We start from the raw sequence: 2,001 nt of genomic DNA, 5'->3' as shown, positions 1-2,001 counted from the left end.
CCATTCCGTGAGCTTACGACTGCCTGCTCTTGTGGTTATGACGGAGATAAGTCCTCACTTGTCAGCCTTCCTCGTATTCGGTTTATGTGTCTTTGTTCTTTGTTCTCATCTTTGGGTTTATTTGTTTCGTTTATTCATTTTTGGGAGGTTTTCTTGTTTATTATAGTTATCATTTTGGGCGATTATGAGATGTCTTTATTGATCTATTTATAAGTTTGTTTATTTTTGTCTCTTGGTGAGTTTCCTATCTTCTGTGTGTTTCTGTTTCAGTGTTATTATTATTATCATTATTATTATTATCATTACTATTATTATTATTATTATTATCATCATCATTGTTATTATTATTATCATTATTATTATTATCATTATTGTTATCATTATTATTATTATTATTGTTATTATTACTATTATTATTATTGTTATTAATATAATTATTGTTATTATTTGTATCATTATTATTATTACTATTACTATTTCCATCCTTTCTATCTCATCGTATGCAGCTATTTCTTTATAACTTTATATCATCAGGGTATCAGATTCGTGTTCCTCTTCTTCTTTTATGTAGATGTTCCATTTTTTCCATTTCCATATACGTTTTGCTCCTTGTGTTGCACAGACAATTTACTTCACCTTTCTGCCTCTGCCCCACTGCCGCGGGTCGCCTGCTCCATCGTTTCATCATCGGCGCTTAACAAGGATGATAATGATGATGGTGATAATTACAATGGTCTTCTTCGCAGGTGCTCGTGGCCGTCCTCCTGGCGCCCTCCTGCTCGGCCGCCCCCGACCGACGGCGCCTGTCGGCCGACGGCTACTACCAGTTCACGGCCCTCGACGACCTCGGCCTCCCCGTGCTGTCCTTCGTGAGCACGTCGGGCGGCGTCCAGGCGGTCCTGCCTCCGGGCGCGGCCACAGAGACGCCTCTGGCGGAGGGCCAGGTGAGCAGCGGCGCGGCCTCGGGGACGGCGAAGCCCGACGGCGCCGTCGTGGACGAGACCGTGGAAGGCGTCCCGATCGGCATCCCTTCGGCGTCCGTGGGCGAGGGGCCGGTGCGGGACGTCGTGCGGCCCACGGCGAGGCCCGCCCCCGTCAGGGACGTCCTGGTGGAGGTCCCTGCCGGGGAGGTCGCCCTCGTCAACATCACCGTCGTCCAGATTCCTGCTGGGGGAGGCGCCCCTGGGACGGGCCCGGTGAGGGACGTCCTCGCGGGCGCCACTCCCGTCATCGTCTCCTCTCCCGAAGGCGTCCCCGTCGAGGCGTCCGTCGTCGGCGCTCCCCCTCCTGTCGCCCCCCCCTCCGGCGACGTCTCTCCCGAAGGCGCTCCTGTCGAAGGGTCCGTCGCCGTCGTGGATCCTGCCGTCGACGAGGCTCCCGTGGAGGCTGTCGTGGTCGAGGGGGCCCCCGAGGGCGCCGACCCCGTCGGCGAGCAGCACCCGGCGGGCGGGCCGGACGGGGAGCTGCCGGCGCGCGGCGCGGGCGGCCAGTCATCCGAGGAGGAGGACAATTAGCGGGAATGACGCCCTCTGTCCAGTTGCGTTTCCTTTTTAGCGTAGAAGATCCATTTAGGAAAAAGATTAGAGGGAAAAAGAAAGGTTTGGTAAGAAGAAATAGCAAAGTATATGAAATAAATGAAGTACATAGGAGGTTAGTAACGGATTTCATTTTATGCATATCACCTTATATAAAAAAGGTCGAGGAATAAAAAGAAACGTAAAATCTCTCTCTCTCTCTCTCTCTCTCTCTCTCTCTCTCTCTCTCTCTCTCTCTCTCTCTCTCTCTCTCTCTCTCCCTCTCCCTCTCCCTCTCTCTCCCTCTCTTTCTCACTTTCTCTCCCTCTCACTTTCCAGCTCTAAAACTTCTATATCCCCCCCCCCCAAAAAAAAAAAAAAAAAACTAAAGCAAAAGCACAAAACACAATCAAACAATCAACGGAGGAAATCAAGCGGTAACCAAGCAAAGCAAACACACATTCTCAAAGACAAGCGAAGGGCAGCC

General features: G+C 50.3%; 1 protein-coding gene across 1 annotated transcript in view; it reads left to right on the top strand.

Moving 5' to 3' along the window:
• LOC125040742 (calphotin-like) overlaps window positions 1-1,654 on the top strand; it is a 3,444-nt gene extending 1,790 nt beyond the window's left edge. The window contains exon 2 of the mRNA XM_047635443.1: window positions 747-1,654. Coding sequence (XP_047491399.1) covers window positions 747-1,514 — 768 coding nt within the window. The 3' untranslated portion in view covers window positions 1,515-1,654. The remainder of the gene's footprint in view (window positions 1-746) is intronic.
• The last annotated feature ends 347 nt before the right edge of the window (window positions 1,655-2,001 follow it).

This window comes from Penaeus chinensis, chromosome 29 (genome assembly GCF_019202785.1).
Source record: "Penaeus chinensis breed Huanghai No. 1 chromosome 29, ASM1920278v2, whole genome shotgun sequence".
Classification (NCBI taxonomy): Eukaryota; Metazoa; Arthropoda; class Malacostraca; order Decapoda; family Penaeidae; genus Penaeus; species Penaeus chinensis.
This window is presented reverse-complemented; position numbering and strand designations above follow the sequence as displayed.